The sequence below is a fragment of the Branchiostoma floridae genome, chromosome 19 (genome assembly GCF_000003815.2).
Source record: "Branchiostoma floridae strain S238N-H82 chromosome 19, Bfl_VNyyK, whole genome shotgun sequence".
Lineage (NCBI taxonomy): Eukaryota > Metazoa > Chordata > Leptocardii > Amphioxiformes > Branchiostomatidae > Branchiostoma > Branchiostoma floridae.
Genome location: NC_049997.1, coordinates 5,844,693 through 5,865,626, shown reverse-complemented (window position 1 = coordinate 5,865,626; position 20,934 = coordinate 5,844,693). Strand labels below are relative to the sequence as shown.

The 20,934-nt window shown below is 41.4% G+C and overlaps 2 protein-coding genes across 3 annotated transcripts; both read left to right on the top strand.

Annotated features, from left to right (window-relative positions):
- The first annotated feature begins 7,141 nt into the window (after positions 1-7,141).
- On the top strand, positions 7,142-14,306 carry LOC118406296 (sialin-like). The gene is made up of 5 exons (XM_035806227.1): positions 7,142-7,387; positions 8,097-8,327; positions 9,675-9,762; positions 11,212-11,298; positions 13,950-14,306. Exons 1-5 carry the CDS (start codon positions 7,184-7,186, stop codon positions 14,090-14,092), a joined length of 753 nt encoding a protein of 250 aa, XP_035662120.1. The 5' UTR covers positions 7,142-7,183; the 3' UTR covers positions 14,093-14,306.
- Positions 14,307-14,477: 171 nt separating this feature from the next.
- Positions 14,478-19,464, top strand: LOC118406299 (sialin-like). 2 transcript variants are annotated; one of them, XM_035806231.1, is made up of 4 exons: positions 14,478-14,648; positions 15,332-15,461; positions 16,300-16,541; positions 18,002-19,464. In XM_035806231.1, the coding sequence occupies exons 1-4, from the start codon at positions 14,589-14,591 to the stop codon at positions 18,236-18,238; spliced, it is 669 nt and encodes a 222-aa protein (XP_035662124.1). In that variant the 5' UTR covers positions 14,478-14,588; the 3' UTR covers positions 18,239-19,464. The 2 variants fall into 2 exon arrangements, with proteins under 2 accessions (XP_035662124.1, XP_035662123.1); XM_035806230.1 differs by lacking the exon at positions 14,478-14,648 and adding an exon at positions 14,927-15,012.
- Positions 19,465-20,934: the final 1,470 nt, after the last annotated feature.

Sequence of the window (20,934 nt, the reverse complement as noted above, 5' to 3'; positions counted from 1 at the left end):
AAGTACGGACAAATTGCACGGACGTTGGGTTGTGCCCTTTACTCACTGGCATTGGCTGCACAGGACACGCGCGTCGCCCGTATACGGACTGGCTCGTACGGGGGGCGAATCCGCAGCCCGATGGCAGACAACTTTCTGCCTGCACGTAACGTTCTACGGCGTTTATGTTCACATTTCTATACTATATATGTATGAAGTTATAGAACTTAGATGAGTATCATTGTATTAATTGACTTGTTACTGTTGCCTTACAATTGTACCATGTACAAATGTTGTGCAATAAAGTTCATTCATTCATTCATGTACAATGCAGGTTGCATCTTGGAGGCCCTATGCGTTGACTGGGGTGACTGGAAGTTTGCCATACCTTAGTAGGAAGTTTAAAAAAACACTCTCTTTTTAATCGGTTTTATAATATTCTGTGTTTGTTTGGCTTATTTTCTTTGATTCACTATACACAAGCCTGAAACAGTAACTTTACAACAGTCTTTGGGGTATTTGGAGAATCGCCACGTGTTATTAAGGCCCCCTAGCGATTTATATCGATTTTGCAGCTATTAGTGCTCTCTACTGCAATATTGCCTTAGATTGATAGGAGGCAATAATGTAACGCACAGTAACATAAGGGTATTCATGAGACTTTGAAGGGAATTATAAGACTTTAACTGAATACACACACGTTTAACAGAATCCATATCAACCACTGGGCTTTGTTAATTTGATTATATTGATGACATCCGCGCCCGCATCAAATTTCGGCCGTTTCCAAAAAATGTTTTCGACCATGCAATAAATCGTGTAAAGCAGCTATGAAATTAGCACACATATATGCCGTAGATGTTTTAAAAAGTGTCGAGAAACAGATAACTAATGTCATTGAATGTCAAAGTAAATATAAAGTCAAAGGATTAGATGTGAAACAGCAAAACTAAAAAAAGTAATCAAGTCACTTTGCTCTCGCATGAAAAGATCGGTTGTAAATTTTTTTTGAATTTGTTTTGCATAATTTTGTTTCATAGACAAGCCTGTAAACTCTAATTGAAACCTTTACAACAGTCAGTGGGTATCTAGAAAATCACCACGTGTCCACGATTCATGTCGTTTTTGCATCTACTACTAGTAATTTTTCTGTAATGATATTTTCTTCTTCTTCTTCTTCTTCTTCTTCTTCTTGAGTGCCCTCAATCTCAGCGAAGATTATTATGGCACTTTTGGGTGGGCGTTGCGGCCGGCGCGGGCAGTCACTGAGCATAATCCATGTGCAATAATACTTATACAAAAATCGTTGTCTATAGTCCGTGCCAGGTCGAAATCCGTGGAATCAACCGGTTTCTGACAGAGTCAGGATGTACAGGAGGCACGGGACACGAAAGTGTCAAATGTTGGTGCCTCCACTACGCTTTTTGGCAGACTGCTCCATTCCATGATTGTATGGGGAAGGAACGCCCCCTCTCTGTATTTTGTTCTAGTAATCACAGGGCGAAACAGCTGGGAGTGTGAGCGTCGGTGACGAGTGGGTAGTGGGACGATTTTGTTTCTGATCACAGGGCACTGCATAAGACCATGGTGGATCTTGTACAGAGCTCCCACCCTTGCTGTCTTCCTACGCTGTTACAGTGAGGGCCATGTCAAGCATCAATAAAATGTGTCTTACACTAGATGTGTTGTGGTACCGGCCTAGCACAAACCTAACTGCCCGTCTCTGGACTGCCTCAAGTTTGTCAATGTTCTTTTTGGTGTATGGACGGTTGAGGCATTCTCTAGCAATGGACGCACTAGAGCTTTATACGCCCTCTCTTTGATGGTTCTAGAGCTTATCTTCAAGTTTCTTCTCAAGAATGATAGAGTTTGAACTTACTTTGTTCACAATGATGTTTCTACTCATTGTTATTCCTAAATACTTAACAGTGGTGACATTTGGTCAAATTATGTCATGTAAAGTATAAGTAAACTCGAGTGGTTTTCTGTTCCTTGTGACAGACATACATACACATTTTTCGGGATGGAACTGCATATCCCATTTGTGTTCCCAAACTGATAGTTGATCTAGATCTTGCTGGAGCTGAGTTTGTTGGCTCCTGTTTAGTACCACATTATATGCTGCTGTATCGTCTGCGAATAGACGGGCAAGTGCGACCAACTTGTCTGGCAGGTCGTTTATATAGGCTAGGAATAAGCTGGGTCCCAGCACCGAGCCCTGTGGGATGCCCGAACTGACCTTAAGTTGGGCAAGTTAACCTAGAGGCTCGGTGGGCGTCACTCCATTGCAAGGCAGAAACGTTTTAAGCACCACAACATCAGGGGCGTATGTCAGTAAGGAACCCGGGGACTGTTGGTCCTGAGCTCATCGCTCAAACAGTAACATACGCCACACGAAAGGCACGGGCTAACCGATTCAAGGCAAATGAAACGCTTATGACTATTTGTGGTGGAAAGAAATTGTATAGAATAGTGCAAGACTTCGGTCTTAAGTCAAATTGATATAATGATATAATGCTTTCCAAGTTATCGTGGAGTGAGTCATTCATGAACAAGTAGTCAGTGAAACATATCATCATACCCATATTATCATGGTTCCAATAGCATAAGTCGTACTTCTTGATGGCTGGAAGGTCGTTCGATTTTAATATCGACAAAGGGTCGCGTATATTTTTCGCCTGAAAAACCGTCCCTGTCATATTGAGTGAGGATCGGACCTAAGAAAACATTAGCCTGTCACGCGCTGATCGAGAAAACACGGACGTACTACACCAAGAATGGCATTTACAGCTCGCAGACTCGTCATATACATATATATTCTAAGGGTAGATACATGTACTCTCTAAGTATAGGTTAGGCTCCGGCTGTTTTCGACGCTTTGGGCTTTTATGTCCGGCTTTCTGCTTTGCCAGGTTTTCTTTATATCGCCAAGCCAAATATAAAGCAAAACTGACGAGAAAGTCTGAAAAAAACACTTTGAAAACCAGCCTGAGCATAACCTCTGCTTGGAGAGTAGTATACTTGTGAGATAATATCGTGACCAGATTACTGATTACAATCGGTGTGTTTATTGAAGCGGTGAGAGAGTGCTAGAAGAAGGTCAAGGAAACGTCTGTCACTGTAAACACCTAGTTATATGTAACCGGTTAACCTTCTTTCTTATCCAGTCACAGATCAGTTTGTTGCATACACAGGAGAAAAGGCCTCTTCAAATGGCGTGTTCACAGAGGGTAAGTGCACCTTTTTTCTATCCTTTACGCAGAGATTGTGGGTGGGTGGGGAGTAGTTGTGCTTGTGACATATAACGTCTGTCCACCCCCCACCCCCAAATGAAGCCTTTGCTTGGAGAATATCCGTTTTTAGGACCATGATATTCATTTTGCATAAAGCAAATATAGAGAGGATTCTCAGTATGTACTCAGGATTCATTAACAGTATTTGGTGCAAATACTGGCACATCGTTAATTAAATTACTGTCTCATTTTTCGTCTTGGCTGAAAGCCAGCATATTCCGCTTGGCTGCAGTCAGTTACGCGGGCACACTACGCTGGTTAACTTTCATCGGTTCTGTTAACCTATAAACATATGGTTTTAAAACAAAAAAAGTGTTCTGGTACCATGGGGGCCATCCAGTCGAAACAGCTTCGGTGTATTCGAAGATATCATCGATCAAAATTTTCATTAGTTTCTTGACAGGCGCATCATGACAGCTGCTATTTGAGATAATTTTTGATTCACCTAGCCTTGACTTTGCGTGGATAACGGAAATCTACCTTGATGTACACGCTAAATCGAGCTAGAAGTGTATAGTTACGTAGTTTTATCACTGTCAAACAACACGAAACGTGATCAGACAACGGGTCGTGAACTTTGAATGGCATTTTCGGCGGTACTTCATACACGCCCTGTTATCTGTCGACCATCGACCTTGTTGATGTTTGCAGGTCACTAAGCCCCAGTTCTGACGTAGTTTGTCATATTCTGACTGGCAGACTAACTGACAGAGAGAAGCCCCAGTGAAAAACCGACGAAAAACCAATTTGCCGACGTCACAATTCCAGCTAGAGTTATTGGAATACCTCTAAGGCTAAGGTCACATTTCTAAACAGGGGCCCGGCCGGGATGTTGAAAGAAGCGAAAAATTAAAATGTATACCTAGAAATATACACAAATTTTGGCGATGAATCTTGAGTAGACATTTTGTGTGTTTTGATGTCTATTACGAGGGACGTTCAATACGTGATAACTCTGACCCACTTCCAGTTGTCTGATCTAAATGAAATTTTGCATGTGTAATGAATCATATCTCTATAGTTTATGTTGCAAAAAACAGCTCTGAACTAATTGTGGTTTCTGATTTACTGGTGTTTGAACTGAGTTAGGTGTGATATGGACCAGGTGTGAAATGGAGCCAGTTGAGTGTCGAGCAGTGATCCAGTTTTTGTATTTGAAAGGACGCACACCAAAGGAGACTTTTGATGAAATGAAAGAAACTTATGGTGATGATGCCCCATCATATGACCTTGTAAAACGCTGGCATCCTGAATTCAAACATGGCCGGAAGTCTGTGGAAACAGCTCCCAGACCTGGTCGTTCCTCTTCTGCCATTGATGAGGCATCTGTTGGAGGACCAACCTGGGGTTTCCTACAAAAACGGTGTCCAGAGCTGCATCAAACGATGGGAGAAATGCATAACTCTGGGTGGTTCCTATGAAGAGAAAGACTAATAACTGTGCCAAGTTTCATTAATCTCCTACTATGGGAAATGAGTCAGAGTTATCACTTATTGAACGCCCCTTGTATATCATACTTTTTCCTCCCGAAAGCTGCACGGCCGGACCCCGGTTTGGAAATGTGACCTAAGCCTTAGTCGGTAGACAACGTAAAAGCCCTCATAGGCTAATGAGAGTGAGTATGAAAGGTTGTAACGTTATATTCTGCAGTTGAATTGATGTTTTGGACCGGCAGTGCTGATAGCTAGGAATGGGTGCAAGATTCATCTGTCGTATACGCCGATTCATGTATCTAAGTGCGCTTCCTCAGGTCAAAGTTTAAAAATCCCTTAGCCCGGACCCTGAAAGACTACTGATATATGGGCATGTATTAAGCATAGTCGAGTAGACAGGGCCTCCAACTTTGACCTGATCAAGTGTACTTGAATACGGTAGCGCGCGTAGTCCAGTGGTTAGTGGTCCTGCCTCTGGAACTAGAAGCCATGAGTTCGATTCAGGCTGTGTCGCTCACCTGACATGTTTGCTACCGGAAAGGGTTGCAGTCCTAAGAACAGGACGTTAAGCCGTGGTCCACTATTCATTGTGCTTATCGAAAAGAGCTAGGGGAATTTCTCCGGTACAAGGAACCTGTAAATACTGTACATAGCGTCTGTCCTCTCTGTCGCGACCAGTGGAAGACTAGCTCTTCAGTAAGCTAAAACTGGATCACTTTCCTTGTACTCGGATCCGTGAAAGGGCTTGTTGTCGTTGCACTTGTTTTGATCATATGCATGCTGTTCCTTTCTTATCGCGTTCTGGATTGAATGCGTGTTGATTGTTAATGATAGCAAGGTTTACAGTAGGACTGTATCTTACTACAATGTTTTTTAAACGTTGTAGGTACCTATCATAGCATCCGCCAACGGGCAGGATGAAACCTCGGGAGGTTGCGAAGGCCCGGCAGCTCAACTACCCAGGAACCCTGTCGAAGAAAGCCAAGACCAAGAAACCAATTGCAAGCAGGGTGTCCAAGCTGAAGAAAGTGCAAGGGGCCAGGTAGGAACAGCTGGAGACACTGGCCAAAACGGACAGGAGAAACGCGAAGAAGACGGTGCAATGTTGGGTCCACCGCCCTTGGCTCCTGGTGCAAACAATCTAGTGGAGGGGTCGGACCAAAATCAGGCCACGACAGGACATGTGAACCGACAAGGAGCTCCGCCTGCCCCGCAAGGTGTTGCAGCACAACATGAACAGGTAATTATTTTTTTAACCATACCACAATGGATGTTTCTTCTCATTCTCCTAACAAATCGTCAAATCGATTCGTCTCTGTCATTTGTGGGATAAATGATCTAAAGTTTGGTTGATGACATTAAGACTTTGTTGATGCAGTTGAGTTAATTAGCTCCTGTTGTTTGAATCACGTGGTCTTAACTTGTCTTACTTTTTGCATATCAATTCACAGTTAGCATACACCTGTTCTTAGACTTGATCTCTTTTACATAATTTCATATCAATTCGCAGTTATAATTAGGATATAAAAGCCCTCTCCAACAAGATCTCTTCATTGTCACTGACGAAAACTAGTGGATGGTAGTTGAAATGTATGACTGTTTCAAAATGACGATCCTACTTGAAGCTATGGCACGCATATTCACCTGAGTAGTGTGAAGAAATAGGTACAAAGTGCTTTCTCATTGACAAAACATCCGGACCTGTCAGGGATTCAAACTCACTGATAGTACCGAGATATGTCCATATTTACCGTCCCATCGGATAGGACGTTTAATGGAGGCCCTGTGTTTGGTGAGAGCCATTACTCACGCGCACGTTAAGTAAAGAACACCCACACGTGCGATGGTGCGGTGTGCGATGGTGCAAATCCTTCTGTCAGGAGTTGGTGATTCACTACAAATCACCCGGATGGAGGCCTTGCGTGCATGCGAACCTCTGTCTCGTATCAGCCATACGGTGATTAACAGCATTCACCCGGACGGAAGACGTGGCGCATTACTGTCTTGTATCAGCCAAAGAAAGGGTATATCACCCTGAAAGGGGCGGTATAACCCCAAAGGTACCGTAAAACCCCGTACATCGACCAGTACTACTACTACTTCTACTACTACTACTACTACTACTACTACTACTACTTCTACTACTACTACTACTACTACTACTACTACTACTACTACTACTACTACTACTACTTCTACTACTACTACTACTATGTCCATGAAGGTTAGACATTCAGGTAATAAGCTACCCAGCCAAAAAGCAGTTACTCACGCAACCAGATATAAATTTGAAAACGGTCACAAGTTTCAGATATCATCCGTTATCTTTCATCAGTGACACTGAGATACTGAGTAACAAAACACAATGCTACACCATGTAGAGCTGAAGAGTTCCAGAGTATTTCAACATAACATAGTCCTCTCTGTCCTCAGATGACCTGCTGCATTCCGAGCAGGTACACTTTGGCCGCCCTTCTTATGGGAGTCGTTATTCACCTCTTCACCCTGCGGTCGGACTTCAGTATCATCGTCGTTGCCATGGTAAAACATGCTCCGAACAATGAAGGCAACAGCTCCGGGGAGAACGAGTGCTTTGTAAACACGACAGAGAATCTAATGTATCCCATCCACGAGAACAACACGGTAGAGAACTTGACCTATAACCTGAACAATGAGACGGGGGTAAGTTGGCACGCAAACAGTACCGAGTAGGGCTGGGTATCGGTACAGCGTACCGGTACAAAACCGGTTTTTCTTATTGTACCGGTCCAGAAAAACCGGACCTGAAAAAATTAGGTGGACCGGATGTTGGACCGATTAGAAAATGAACATATTATTTTATCAGGCATTCATACGTTTTGGCGCTTGCAGTTGGAAGAAAATAACAAGAGTGAAGTAGAGTAGAGTTTATAGTAATTTCTACCAATGTTTACAGTCAATCGTACAGGTGCAGTTAGCGTTGTAGTATTTTAAAACGCCAGTGTCATGTCTAATACTCCACCAAACAGATTTCTTTGTAGTGAAATGGACCATTGGTATAAGTCATACTGAATCAGGTCCAGGTTCAGGTCCGGACCTGGACCTGATCCTCTGAACCTGAACCGGACCTGGACCTGAATTTATTGTACCGGTACCCAGCCCTAGAACCGAGCATAACATTCAGGTAAGAAAACTTATTTTTGCTGTAATTTTATTTCAAATTTATTTATTTATTTATTTGTTCCCACCATACATGTAAGACAAACTAAAACAAAACATAGCGTGTTACATTTAGTCAGAGTGAAGACACCAATGGACAATATATATTGATCACAAAAAAACGAGGCGTCATAAACAAAATCACATTGTATATGATGTGGTAAAAATTTAACCACTTTCTTTTTTTTTGCAGGACAAGTTTTCCTGGGACCCCATCACCCAAGGCCGCATCATCGGTGCCTACTCGTACGGCCACGTCTTCAGTCAGGTGATGGGAGGGTTCCTGGAGGCCAGGTTTGGTGGGAAGAAAGTTCTCGGCCTGAGCATCCTGCTCTCCTCCGTTCTGACTCTGCTGACACCCGCGGCTGCCTTCGCTGGAGATTGGTGGCTGTTTGTTGTTCGGGTGGTGGTCGGATTTGTGCAGGTAAGAGTTTAGAGTTAGGCCCCAGGTTTAACATTGTTATTATTTGGTGGGCCGACTACTCACTCTTTGCAGCCAGGGGCTGAATTGCGAGGAGCTTACAATAGGCGGGTCTAGATCGCAAGGGTCTGGAGCGAGCTGCCATTCGGCGCCACTCAGGTGACCTCAATACGACTGTCGCAAGTGTCTGGAGCGAGCTGCCATTCGGCGCCAATCAGGTGACCTCAATACGACAGTAATTGCCCCAGGTGCGGCCAAGGTACTGCCTAACGTTTTGCCTTTCTGGCTTTTGTTTAGATACCAGCTATAGTATCAGTACAGTAAGGAGAAACAAACTGATAAAACAGGATATGCTAATTACATCTAAATGACGTTATGCATCGCTACCAGGTATTATGTTGTTACGGCTTCAGGAGTTTATTCTGTAGTGTCCACGCAATCTAATCAAATTCCTTAATATGAAGGAGAGTCATGACTACGAACCGTTCATATGTCCTTCTTATTTGAGTAGGCTTTTACAGGATGCACTTTGACCTTTTAAGTTGAAGTTTTAACCCTATCCAGACCGGGATAAAATATTTCATGTTGCCATGGTAACGGGTTTCCGAAAGGCATATTTTACATGAATCACTAATTTTTAGTTAATCAACGGGGTTTTAAGATTTTCCTTGTAAAATAAACTTGTTTTCATATATCTTTGATGTTAAACATATTCTATATTTTCTGTGACATTTATAATAAGATGCTAATTTGCTTACGTCAGTGGTCAAAATCCAAGATGCCAACAATATCATGATGAAAAGTATATCCTGCTTATTTTCACTCGGATTTCAAAACTACTTTGTATTTTTTTACAGAAAACATTTATGCGAACGTTTTTAATCCGTTTTCAGGGGATTTTAGGGCTATATGAAAAATATGTATCTTAAGACATTTAAGGTGGATAATGTAAGATGGCGGATAGCTAACATACAGATGACGTCATTTTATGACGTCATTTTGACGTCGTTGCGTCGGCTTTTGCTAACAGAAGTCTTGTAACACTTAAATACTCATAAGAAACCTTCATTTGTTAAATTTTTGTGTGAAATATTAAAGTAATATCGGAATACCCCATTTTAGCAAAAGTGATTAATTAATGACGTAATAACTACGTCATAGTACGTCATAATGATTTATAAAATTATGGAAGTTATAAAACTTGATGAGCATATCATCCCCTGCAAATCTGGTGATCGTATAGTAAGCCGTTTTGAAATTACGAGGAGGGTGGGCGAATGATACAGTGGACAGAAAATACATTCTCACAGAAACAGATAATTGATAGACTTTCTCTGACACATTTCATAGGGTGTAGTACTCCCAGGTACGTTTGGCGTGTTGTCCAGATGGGCTCCGTATCAGGAAAGAGGACGTCTTCTTGCAATCATCTTTGCCGGTATGTCAGCATACACATGTACAGCTAGTAGCAGATGCAGCTTGTCCTACCTGTAGTTTTAGTGTGAAACAAATAGGTGCGCCTGCATGCACACAGTATTTGCCTAACTGTGTATGTACTAGTGTGTGTACACGTTTGTGTTTGCGTGTTTCTCTGAAAAAAATCGTGAAATGTTTAACGGAGTACATGCCTTAAGCAAACATGTCTTATAGAGTATATATGTCTTAAATGTACAGCATTCACACTAAGTAATAGTTAGGTGATTGGCCTAGCTTCTTTGTTGGAAAACTACGGGTTCTGGTGAAAGGTCACCATTACAAACCTGCGCAGAACGAGGCTTTTCGTGCCATTCAAGATGGCTTGCAAAAGTAAGTGTAAGAAGCCTGTATCTTGGGAAATGTTGTCATTTTGGAGCTGGAAATTATAGCTAAGGGTTCTGGCTATTTCATTCTGCGACAAAATTAGGTTTTTAGCAATAAGTGGGTTGACCACGACAATCTAGAACATGTGTAATTTCCATGTTTTGATGCCATGCCTGAGCGGTTTAAAGATCACCAGAGTTCGTTTGGCTGCGGTGTTAACCTTTGCACCGTACGGAAATGATCGAAACTTTCTAAACAAACAAGAAGTCAGGCTTTGCTGCCAATGTGAGTTTGCCGCCGACTAAAATTCAGGCAGGTGACTTTTGACAGCGCCTTTCTTACATGTTTTGTATGCATTCTGATGAGGGACTGCATTGGTGGTCTTTCACCTGGGTTGCTCCACACAAACACAAAGGTGTCCCTTGACTTGTCTAGTGTTGTGCAATGAAGAAAGAGCGGCACTACATTTGTATCACTACCACCATGCCATGACGATATTTGGCAATGAACGAATTTCAAATTGCCATATTTTTACATAAAATTGGGCATGTCAGCTTTGCTTGCCTCAGGAATACAAAAGTCTTATCAATTTCCTCTCCATCACCGCTATACAGCACAATAGAATATTTTAAGACCAATTAAGACAGAATCTAGTCAAAAACAACATGCAATAAAGTTTAGAGGTTCCACCAAATGAAACAACCTAAGCCAACTGCAACAATCTTGCTTATCATTAGCCACTTTCAAAAACTTTGATGTCCAAGCATAACTTTCACCCGATTTTTTTTCTTGTTCAGTTGCTCTGTTTTTTCCTTGGAATTTGATAACAAAAAATTTACATAATTTTTGGATAAAATTCCGAGATATTTCTTCATACTTATAAATCGTGGGTTATATTCATTATTGATCATTTGCAATATGACCCATTTTCCTTTTTATTTTTTATTTTGTTCAATTTGATCATGTATAATGTAGAATTTCATACTAGCCTTTTTTCTGTATATTGGTTTGTTTTTAATATTTATGACGGTAAAATGACGGTACACAAAAAGTTTTTATTTATAACACGCTTATTTCTTTTACATAGGTGAAACTTTGGGAGTCTTTGTGGGGTTTTCATTGACGGCGTACTTGATTACACAGTTTGGCTGGGCTGTTACCTTATATATTACAGGTAGGTCAGAATCATTTTTAAAGCGCTCGTCTCAATTACCCTAAGGCTTGTGATTGTTATCTCCATGAAAAATGGAGATGTAGTTTTCTGTGTGTCTGTTTGTGTGTCTGCCTGTCTGTGTGTCTGCCTGCCTGTGTGTCCGGATTTTTGTAGTGAGCATATCTCAAGAACCTCTCAATGGATTACAATGATATTTGGTTTGTTGGTAGTTGTTGGGAAGATAAAGGTCAACGTCAATTATGGGCCCCTGGTATGTGAAAAAATGTGGATGATCAGGGTCATCCACTCCCTGATTTTCCTGCTCGGACTGATACTTTTCTGAAAAACATCAAAGTTACAGCTCGGGAAGTTACAAAGCTCATTAAGGATCTTGATGCCAACAAGGCAACTGGGCCAGACAATATTCCGGTAGTTGTTCTTAAAAACATTTCTCCTGAATTATCTCCCATCCTGGCCAAGCTTTTTAATCGCTGCTTAAAGGGAAAATGTTTTCCCTCCATGTGGAAGATATCATCAGTTTGTCCTGTTTTTAAGAACGCTGGAGAACGGTCATCTCCATCCCAGTATCGGCCAATTAGTCTTCTCTGTATCATTAGTAAACTCTTCGAGTCCTTCATAAACAAGGCAGTACTCACCCATCTTGAAGACAACAATCTCCTGAGCGACAAACAGTATGGCTTTAGATCTTCTAGGTCCACGGCAGATGTTCTAACTGTCATAACCCATCGAATAAGTACAGCCCTTGATGGTGGCTTTGTGACCAGAGCAGTTGCCTTAGATATATCAAAAGCGTTTGACAAGGTATGGCATAGAGGTTTACTGCATAAACTTGCCAGCTATGGCATCTGCGGCAAGATTCTAGCAACAATAAAATCCTTCCTGTTCTGCAGATCTCTGAAGGTCGTTATAAATGGTCAATCATCAGAATGTCATAGCATCAATGCTGGAGTACCGCAAGGATCCATCCTCGGTCCAACATTATTTTTAATCTACATAAACGATCTGCCTGATCATATACTCAGATCATTTGTCGACATATATGCTGATGACACTTCAGTATTTGGCCACACATCCAAGAGATGTAATGACCGCTCCCTTGCAGCTAATCTCTCTGCTGACCTTGATCATACAGTTCAATGGGGCAAAACGTGGCTTGTGACTTTCAACCCTTCAAAAACAAACCTTCTTTCGTTCCATCATAAGAGATCCGATCCGAACCTGCCACCGGTCCAAATGAGTGGGACTCTACTTAAAGAAGCCCAATGCTTTGAGCGACTCTTGGGCCTAAGATTTACTCCTGATCTTAAGTGGAATTGTTACATCCAATCCGTTGCCAAGGAAGCTGGGAAAATGGTGGGCTCTTTGTACCGAACCAGAAAATATCTTACCCCCTCTGCTATTCTTTATCTTTATAAGAGTCAGATAAGGCCCAAAATGGAATATTGTTGTCACATTTGGGCTGGAGCCTCCCAGAACTCCCTGACCTGCCTCAATAGAGTACAAAAACGGTTAAGGAACATTGTTGGCACCGACTTATTCGCCACACTACAACCATTGGCCCAAAGGCGTGATGTAGCTAGCCTAGCACTTTTCTATCGGTACTTCCATGGTAAATGCTCGGCAGAACTTCATTCACTTGCGCCTTCAATACGAACCTTCACAGCAAGAACCCGTTTAGCCACTTCCACGGAAACAAATCATCCTTTTTTCCTCCACAATCCACCTAACAGGAGGAAGTTCCACGCTCAGAGCTTTTTTCCTAGAACAACATCGCTATGGAATAAGCTTCCACGGACTTGCTTCCCCACAGGGTACAGCCTGAAACTGTTCAAATTAAGGGTAAACAAACATCTCTCTTCACAATTCAGTAACGTAACCCAAAACGCTTGAGTGGCTCCACGAGCCTTGTTTTGCGGTGACCTCAAAGTAAATAAAAAAAAAATGTGACCTTGGTACTGCAGCAGAAATTAGTTGTTTTTTTTTATCTTTTGAACTGGATGTGCCATGGTCTTGATTTTTGGATGGCAGATAGCGTGTGACATAAGGAATATTTGGTGTATATTTTGGCCCCCCTAGCAGGTTGCTCTGGAACTGCAGGGGCATATTTTTTGGTCGGCAACTACTACCGGAGGGCAATTAGAATTTGTGTCATCAGTATCACATGCACCACCCTCATCGCGATGGTGATTATGACAATGATAATGATCATGGTGATTACAGGTATATCATCAATATGTAAATTATCCCTCATACCTCTAGTCGGAAATTCCTATATCGCAATATCATTCCAAAAATGTATGATAAAATTTGCTTTTTTGACTTGTTCTCGAAAATGGGTGAATCACTGTAAGGTTTACGAAGTAACGTGTACACCATTGTTTTAAGCCTCAAATACTATGGCATCACCACAGACCAAGACTTAAAAGATTGACCCGGCTTTGTCAAATTCAGAAAAACAAGAAAGTGCTTAAAAGATTAGCATGATGTGTTTTCATTATACATTAAATTGAATGCTTTCTTTCCTCTACGGAGTGATACAGAATTACACATTTGTGAACGCAACATTTATCGTATATCAGGCAACATCAGGTGTTGATAAACTTTACATATGTTCTTTGTTGTTGTTTCCTTCGTTCTTTTTCATACTGCAGGGGTAGCTGGAGTGGTGTTCTGTTGTATCTGGTATCTCCTGGCGTTTGACTCTCCTGCCGTTCATCCGAGAATAACTGAAACCGAAAGGGCATACGTTGAGTCCAATGTACAGAAAACGACAAAGGTATGTCATGAGTTCTAGGTGATGTTTGATAGTCCGCATTCTATGACCTCATTAATACAGAATGAAATGAAATTTTGTGTTGTGTGTGTGTTTCACTTATTTCTTTATATCTCTCTTCAGCTATCTCTTTGTATGTATTCTTTGTGCATATGCACGTGGTGTGAAAGCTGTTACGGTTAAGAAACCATCTAACTTCAGAGCAAACGCTGTAAGAATAACAAATAGTTACAGAAGTAACAAAATATAGTTGACTTATATTTTGCATAAAGCTACTAGTAGTACTAGCAAAACAAAAACACTCATGATTTGTAATTGTTTTGCGTGTGCGTGTCTTTAAAACTGGAAATGTTTTTAACGTTCAAAACTAAATATTTGATATATACTGTCGTTTTGAAAACATGGAGTCGATTTGTATTTTTATTAGGGCCGGAACATTCCTTGGTTAAAACTGTTTTTATCGCCACACCTGTGGGTGCTGATCTACATTCACTGTGCAGACAACTGGGGATTTTTCATGATGCTTACTTCCCTACCTTTGTACATGGATACGATCCTCAACTTCAGCATTGATACGGTAGGGAGACATACCAATTTTGTATTGCTGTATCAACTGACACCCCCTTCTCTCAACTTATTTATAACGGTTGTCCCCTCTGTGCAATAAACGCAAGCTCTTTTGAACATTGTTAACATTTAAACGTATTTTAATAGTATATTGTTGTAATAGTATATTGTATAGTGTATATTGGTCGTCCTTCAACCTCCCTAGGGTTCAAATAAACAATCGCTGAACTTAGCTAATGTGACCTTATAGACATGTGACGTTTTGAATGGCAATGTCATTACAAACTATTGTCTGGCACCATTGCTATGACCTCCAGAAAGGGGAAATACAAATATTACACACGTCATCTTTCTTCACAAACCGAAAACGCCACGTATACATTGATAAAGATCATTTTCTTAGTTGAATAGAAATTGGTGTGTTTCAAACATCTCGCCATGAATTGTCATCAGTACAGGTAAGATAAGCTTAGTATGTAAGTATCAAGTCCGCATATACATCGCGATTTATTTTATTGTGATTTAATGGCAAAGATGAGGGTCTCTGGTGAAGGAAAAGGCAATGACCAATAGTTTTAAAATCTAACATCTCCACTACATATGCTCAGGATGAATTTTTTTAGAAAATGACATAATTGCATGCGGACATAGGGCTGTAATATGTACATAACTTCATTTATCTACGTCATGCAGAATGGAGCTTTGTCTGCGATGCCATATCTGACTCTCATGGCGTCAAGAATCCTGTCTAGTCTTATCATTGATGCTGTCATCATGCGGTCTGGTTTCAAAAAGGTGAACATAAGAAAGACGTGCACATTCGGTAAGATATCACACAAGTTTGATCTTTCATCACACATTGTATCCATGACGGATTCCTATACACCTTTCTCACGCGGCGGCCATGATAGATCTAAAACGAGTTCAATGTGGCAAACAAAAGGCTGTCCATCATAATTAGCAGTTCGACCAATGGTAGCCTGCCAATTAGGAAATCGACCAATAAGTGAATGGCTGCAAATTCGTTAAAAATTTGCATTATTATGTTGTTATTTTGCATCTCTTAAGCGACTATGGGGTCAGTCTACACTACTGTAAATTGCTACATCTTTCGGTGCATAACACTTCTTGTAATATTTATCATTCTATCTTATATCATGAAAAGTTGTGTGGTTTGGGGGAAAAACTAAATGGGACCTGATTTTAGAAATAAGTTTTGTCTGTTTGCCTCATTGACCTCTTCTTCGATCTATCATGGCCGCCGCGTGAGAAAGGTGTATATAAAGAACTATGTTATCAGAAACCAAGGTAATGTCGTTTTCCATAACTATCTGCAGTTACTCAATCAACTTGATATGATTGTTTAACCTGTCAGACGTTTCAGACAGTATCCACTATCCTTCGTCAGTGACAGTGTGGGGACCTGTAAAAGGGATTCGTACCTGGGTTTCAGCAGATCCCTGCAGTGTCACTGAGGAAAAGTGGCGTATGCTGTCTAAAAAATCGTACCGTGTCCAAAATCATATCTATTTCAGTATTTGCTGTGAGTAACTTCTATTTGTCAGATTTTGTTACATGGATGTCTAACCTTTATCGACGTGTTCGGTCGTTTTATCCTTACGAATGACAGACGACTTTTTTTTTCAATTTTCACGTCGCAGCCTTGGTTGGCGTTGCCGCCTGCCTTGTTGCTGTTGGTCACGTGAGATGTGATTCCACAGCAGCCATCGCCATGTTGTGTCTGGCCACGGTCATGCAAGGTGTGATGATACCAGGGTTTTACCCGAGCTACACGGAACTCACACTGGGGTTCTCTGGAGTAGCGTTTGGACTCAGCAACGCAGTAGCAAACTGCGCAGGATTCATTGTGCCTCTGACGGTGGGAGTTATCACAGAGGAAAACGTGCGTTAGTGAGATAAGTCTCTGCATATTTTTTGAAACCTTCAATCTTTTTAGTGCTAGGAAGAATAAATACATCTAACAAACTGAGTATGAAAACAAATCGAGTTTGAAACAATCCATTCAGCCGTTCTAGATGTGTCTTGTTCACACACACAAACACGGCTAAAACCTTATATTTCTAACAAAATAATATGTCTGTAAGCTCCAAAGTGCCAACAGCTCCCAAGAAAAGAACTAGTTTTCTTACACTGACTTTTAAGAAACCACGTTTCGTCTATGCATGCTTCTAATTGTAACCTTTCATCATTAAACCAACTTGACCTTGGATTTCTTTTGCTCATGCAATAAAACTAGTCCAGATATAAAACCGTACCAAGTTTTAGAACAGAAATCCAAGTGGTTCCTGAGATATGGGCAACTTTGCACTTCGGCGCCTAGCACAGGTGTAGGCTCCGTACAAGGACTATCTGAGGGGCCGCTAATTGGTCTCATTATCTCAACAAATTTACTATTCTGCTTGACTTTTTCTGCTACAAGGTGCTTGCCAGACCATATTCTACCGTTCTGAGTGATTGGAGTTGGGGGTTAGCCTTTTTTAGGGCAGAAAAGGGGGGGGGGGGGGTCGAGCTGGCTTTGGACCACACTAAGTCCTATACTTAAGCATAGGGAGCGGTCTTGGCGGCCGTTGCCATGGTAACGGCGGGTCGGACAGTGACAAATATGTTACAGTTCAAGTCAGCCGACGTCAATTCCTAACATATCAGTCGAATTCAAGGTTGTTGTCCATCCCTGGGGAATTCACGCTGTGGTTCAAGGTCTCAGAACACAGTTTTTCGCCTATGGGAATTTACATGGTTAAGGACCCCAAAGTAAGGTGGTTCGACGACTCAAAACCTATAGTAGGGTGCAGATACCATTTACAAGAATTTAGTATGTTGAAGCCGAGGGTACAACCTACAAAATATCTGAAAATGAGCATAGATTTGCCTGCTCGTTTTTCCAGAAAAGACACTTTGATTTGACCCCCAGCGGAGGTCATGGAACTGCAGGCGACGACCAGGAAGTGCCGGTAACAGTATCAATGCGCAAATTCCCGCCGGCCGAAGAAGCAACGTAATCCAATTTATACAGTGTCAACAACGATATATTCCTCTACCATTCACCACAGTTTCCACCTCGCTGTTGTGCACGGAAGAATAACTACGGCCTTTGCAAGTACAGCGGTGCACTATTTTAACGCGTATAAATACTGTGTTCTGAGACCTTAAGATGACAAGATATGGTTCGTTTGTGTCTTCACCGTTGACCTGTGCATGTGCAGTCGAATTCCGGAATCCGAATGGGTTTATTGTACAAACAACGAAGCAGTAATGTAGATTATTGTGTAACCTTCTCCCTACATTGTTCTTGAGTTGTATCTACTCCACAACTAAATCAGATTTTTTTTTTACTACCGACAGCAAACCATAGAAGCCTGGCAGAAAGTCTTCTACATCGGCGCAGCCATTTCCGTTTCCGGTTCCGTCATGGCTCTTCTGTTCCTCCGGACTGATCCGGTTTCCTGGGCGCAGGACCCGGATAAACAGAATCTGTCTAAGCCAGGATCCAAGAAAATTAGTAACCTTTTCCAGTATTTTTATGGTACTTTTAGTAATGAAATAGCATTCCAGCCAAATGATGCATACTTTCCGTTGTAGATATTATTTTGATCCCAGGAAATTACAGATATTTTAAAATCTTTTTTAAAAATTTCGGTGGACGATATCAAACGTCACGTTTGTCATGGATCATAGTAGATGCATGTATCTTTTATCTATGTCTATCAGTCACAATTTTCCTCAGGCAGAAATATCAAGCGTTTCTTCTTACAAATTTTCACGTTTTTACATTTTGATGACCGTTTCAATGATTGATATATTTGTAATCTGCAAGTGCTTTTTACGGACACAGAAAAAGAAAGAGGCTGGTGGTATTAGCGGCGTTTCCCACTTCTAGACAGTCACAAATGTTTCGGTGAGACCGTAGTTTTGACACAATTTGTTGTTTGGAAATACATGTCTGTACAGTAAGTAAAAATGGCTTTCTATTCCAACTGTGCTTTAATTTCAGTAAAAGGCCCTTTCTCCAAACCGAGTACTTGCTAACATCTACAAAACACCCATAGAGCCATACATTTTTACTCAGATAGTTAATGCCTAAAGCGAGCAATGCAAAAGATTATCTGTTGCAGAAGTTTTATCGAAACGAGCCTGTTGTGGTTTGAAAGGCATATATATATATATATATATATATATATATATATATATATATAATGCCATGTGTCATAAGAACACGGTTATTCAAAATAGATGAGAATAGTTTTCAATGACAACGAATTATGTAGATTTCCCGACAGATGTCTGGAAGAGAGGGGTCTCCGGCTGTGTGGATGGGTACAATATGATTTAGGAAACATTCTTTAAGGAAGTAACTATTTTGCAGATAGGAACTGAAAGTATGTAGAGGTGTTTTCTATGTGTTTCCCGCATTTCAACATTCCATAAGTAATATAATCATATCGTCGCTGTGATAAAGTGCTGCTATCAATTTGAAAGCTCTTCGGAGATTTATTTCTTTCTAATTTTCATTTATTTATTCATTTATTCGTTCGGCTGCCAGGGCTTCTTTCTGATAATTTCTGGTTGTAGCTTTTCAATAAATTCCGAAACGCAGTCGGGCTACTTCCCTGATGGAGAACAGCTGGTTCGTTGTTTGTGAAACTCACGCTTTTTCCTTTTTATCAGTTTTTTTATATTTTTTTCTTACTTTGAAAATCATTCCTCGTGTTTCTGGATTCGACGGTTGTTTGTTAAGTAAGGTAACCATTTTTCTTGGGATCTCAGATTTCATTTTGTGTTACTTTTATTAAACTATCTTTTGCGTTCTTCTGTTGTTGTTTTTTGTGTGTTTTCCTAGATCCTTTTGTGGTTGTTTCCTTTTCAAACTCAAACATTTTTGTGTGTGTTTTCCTTTTGTGGTTGTTTCCTTTTCAAACTCAAATATGCCAAAAGCCGGAATCTCTTCGGCATGTCGAAATGAAATATGATACATACGGATTGCATTAATAAACGTTCACGCTTTGATTGACTTATACAATTAACACAATGATTGGACAAACGAATGATTAGAGAGAGATCCAAGATGGCGGACGAGCTATAGACACGGGTTTATAGGTGCTCCTCGATACTCTTTCTTTTCGACGAAAAACTTACAGAAAGCGAACTTGTATTCACCTGTTGTATGCTTGGGACTCGTATCTTGGATGGGTAAGAGAGCTAGGCGGTCAAGAGGCTCCAGTAGTACAGAGGAAGAAGGTAGCATAAATTCAAAGCGCTGCCCCCCACCCAAGACACTGAAAATGGCGTCAGGTAACGAGGACACTTTCCGGTCGCTTTCTCCAGAACTTCAAACTCTTGCGCAGCTGCTTCTGAAGCAAATTCAACAGCAGCAACAGGCTTTATTGGATGAGTTCAATGAGGTTGGGAAAAACTTTCTGAGCAGATACATGCGCTGGACAACAAGGTCGAAGTCCTGTCATCAGATTTGTCCCAGGTAAAGGAACGAGTGAGTGCTACCGAAAACTCCGCCGAGTTCCAGGCGTCGGAGATACAGGAACTACGCAGTGCTCTCGAGGAGGAACGACGCGGACGAGTGAAAGCAGACTTACTTGCTAAACGGCGCTACTCCAGAAAAGCGGACATCATCATCCGGGGACTGCCATGCGAGGAAGGAGAAGACGCGGAAAAGGTTTTCGGAGAATTCATGGCGGAATGTCGGTCCAGTCCCGCTCGTAGCAGTTCATCGTCTCTCCAAGCCTACGAAGTCACGCCACAACCCACCTTCACTTGTCAGGTTAGTGAACTTCAACGACAGAGATCGAATTCTGAAGGAAGGGAGGAATCTACGTGGGAACAAGGGAGGCTTAGCTGTACTTGAACACCTTCCCCCACCATTGGCTACATAGATGTGTATTTTTAGCAATGAGAAATCCGTTTTAGCCGGCCCCACAGATCTCAAAAGTTTAACTGGGGACAGTTAGGCTTTGTAACAAAAGAAATTAGCACAAGGTCGGAGGTACACCGTCCTGGGTTCTGAGTTGTGCGGTCGTACGCTAACAGTGAAAATGTGCCTCTTTCGGGGAGTTACTAACAAGTTACTACACAATTTAGTATAGATCGATGTGTTTCTGAACCGTTCGTGTGCCCGTCGCAGTACGCCTAACTCTTGCAGTTCTGCACAATATTGATAGGCGACGCTTTTGATCCATGAAAATGACGCTTGTCTTTGCCAGTAGATATGTGCAGTCACTGAGTCAGGAATATCAGAGATGATATCCGGGATTATACTGGCCACT